Source organism: Crocuta crocuta, unplaced genomic scaffold, assembly GCF_008692635.1.
Source record: "Crocuta crocuta isolate KB4526 unplaced genomic scaffold, BGI_CrCroc_1.0 scaffold541, whole genome shotgun sequence".
Lineage (NCBI taxonomy): Eukaryota > Metazoa > Chordata > Mammalia > Carnivora > Hyaenidae > Crocuta > Crocuta crocuta.
The window spans coordinates 1,189,589-1,192,400 of record NW_027531901.1 but is presented as its reverse complement, the minus strand read 5'-3'; the positions used below and the strand labels follow the sequence as shown (position 1 = coordinate 1,192,400).

The 2,812-nt window shown below is 55.9% G+C and overlaps 1 protein-coding gene across 1 annotated transcript in view; it reads left to right on the top strand.

The window, feature by feature from the left end:
* Positions 1-2,812, top strand: part of SCN5A (sodium voltage-gated channel alpha subunit 5) — a 70,010-nt gene that overhangs the window by 58,000 nt on the left and 9,198 nt on the right. The window contains exon 23 of the mRNA XM_077774014.1: positions 2,345-2,398. Within this exon, the coding sequence (XP_077630140.1) occupies positions 2,345-2,398 (54 nt within the window). The remainder of the gene's footprint in view (positions 1-2,344; positions 2,399-2,812) is intronic.

Genomic DNA, 2,812 nt, shown 5'->3' with positions numbered 1-2,812 from the left:
CTTCTGAGACCTTGACCTTGGGAAGTCTCTGGATCTTCCATTCTAGAACAGATACCGCCTTCTCCGGGGTGCGTGGCATGGGGTTCAGCACTGAGGCGGATCAGTTTGGCAATGAGATGGCGCAGGTTAAAAATCAAAGCCCAGGGGCGCCTGGGGGCTCAGCTGGGTGAGCGGCTCCGGCTCAGGTCATGATCTCACGGTTCATGGGTTCGAGCCCCGTGTCGGACTCTGTGCTGACAGCTCAGAGAGTGGAGCCTCTCTCTTTGCCCCTCTCCCGCTCACGCCCTGTTTCTCTCTCTCTCTCAAAAATAAATAAACCATGGGGCGCGCCTGGGTGGCTTAGTCGGTTGAGCGTCCGACTTTCGCTTAGGTCGTGATCTCGCGGTTCGTGGGTTCAGGCCCCACGTCAGGCTCTGTGCTGACTGCCAGCTCGGAGCCTGGAGCCTGTTTCGGAGTCTGTATCTCCCTCTCTCTCTGACCCTCCCCTGCTCGCGCTGTCTCTCTCTCTCTCCTAGAAATAAATAAAACATTAAAAAAAAATTTTTTAAATAAATAAATAAAAATAAATAAATAAACCTTAAAAACAAAATCAAAGACTACAGACCTGCAGCCAAGCCGCGACTCCAGCCTGGTGTCATGAAAGGTCATAATACCCCGTGCCGTCGGGAGCACGTGTTTGCTTCCGTCTCTGATGCGCAGGATGTGAGGTTGAGATGTGCATGACCCCACCCCGTCTTTCCAAAGTTTCCGCTGATTTGTGGGGGCGGTAGCCTCAGCGAGTGCGACACGTGCCGTGAGCCTAACCTGCAAGTGGCCGTGACGCACGGAGCCGCAGCTGCTTCCCTTGCCACCCGGGTCTTAGGACCAGAAGCCTGTCCCCCGTCCCCAAATCAGAGGAGCACTCAGGGGACCCGACGCACATCTCCTCAGCCCTCCAGGCCTCCTGTAAATCCCAGGGTGGCTCACTCCAAAGACTCCCCTGAAATGCCCCCTAGACCACAAGATTCAAGCCAAACCCCAGGAGCCTCTGTTCCCGGGACCTCCTTCTCGGGGTCAGAAGGTGTAGACTGAGCGTTGCCTGCCGTCCCAGGCAAAGCGCCACAGGCACCTCCTCCCCTCAGATGCCTTCCAGCAGTTTCCAGAGCATTCCCAGCCTCTCCCCAGCGCAGGGCCCCCCAGCACAGCAGGCCGCGGTGACTTGCCTCCCCTGGAGCCGCCTCAGGTTCCCCGCCTGCCCTGCCTGCGTCATAAGAACTCTCGGGCTTGTGTGGACAGACATACCCTGAAAGGAGACCTGGGCAGGGTTGGATTTTGCCAAAGACACAAGTGAGACGCCCCTGAGTCTCAGGCCCTTCCTGAATCTTCATAGCAGCCCCGACTTGGGCAGCCAGTGGAGCCAACGCCTCCTTTACCGCCTGGGGAGGGGGCGGGGGCGCTGGAGCAGCTTTGTGTGAACTTACCAGAGCCGACTGTTGCATTTTCAGATAGTCTGCAAGCCCTGATTAAAAATCAGATTTTAGGGGCGCCTGGGGGGCTCAGTCGCTTAAGCGTCCGACTTCAGCTCAGGTCATGATCTCATGGTTCTTGGGTTCGAGCCCCGTGTCTGGCTCTGTGCTGACAGCTCAGAGCCTGGAGCTGCTTCAGATTCTGTGTCTCCCTCTCTCTGACCCTCTCCTGCTCACACTGACACTCTCTCTCTCTCTCAGAAATAAATAAAGCATTAAAATTTTTTTTAAAAAATCAGATTTTCTAAACTCATAATCCACTAAATGCCATTAAAATAAAATCATGGGGCGCCTGGCCGGCTCAGTCGGTGGAGCACACAACTCTCCATTTCAGGCCTGTGAGTCTGAGGCCCGTGTTGGGTGCAGAGATCACTAACATAAACTTAAGGCATCAGACTTCACCGTTACTACCTACCCCGCTCTCGAGGTGATTTACATGTGCTCCAGCTGGGCAGTGGAAGCCCTATAATGCCAGGCTCCTCGGGGCCTCTTCCCGAGTCTGTGTTCAGCAAGGGCACGTTGGTGACTTGAAACTGGCCGTGGTCAGAGTGTTTCCACCGAGAAGCTGGCGAACACAACAATCTGGAAAAGCCATTTCTAAGCCATTTACTGACACACCAATGGCGAGAGGACGCCCTTAAGCGCGAGGGGAGGCTGCGATGAGGGAGCAGACGCCACATGGTTCTCTGAGGGGCATGACCTTGGCCAGGTCAGCACGGGGGCGGGCGCCAGCTTCTCATAGGAGGATAGTCCGTGGACTCACCTGTCCAGATGCCAACCCTCAGTAGCTCAATAGATGGAAGTTCCATGATTTTCTTACTGTGCTCTCTTCCTTCCAGGCAACATTTAAAGGCTGGATGGACATTATGTACGCGGCCGTGGACTCCAGGGGGGTAGGTAACGCCCACGTCAGGCACCCGAGTCTCCCAGATGCTTGGCCACTGGGGGACCCACGTCCGCACCCAAAGACCCCCCCCACACATGCCCCGTGTCTGTGTCGACCTGCAGTTGAGCCCGTCGGGCACGCCCAGGCCTGGCGCTGGGGCAGAGTTGCATGGTCTCCCAAGGAGCCCCCGATCCTCAAATATCTTTCAAATGAAAGTCACTGTCATTTACTTGAGTCTTAGTCTTACCCCAGGAGAGTCAGGGTGGAAGGAACAGAATGCAGATCAAGCTGCTGCTTTGTCTTGTAGCCACACAATCACAATCACACTGGCAGTTCGGTGAAGACGGGGCTCGGGGTCGGGGGTGCTGAGTAGACTCAGACTTCCCGACGGCCCAGGGCAGGAGCCAGACAGAACCCATGG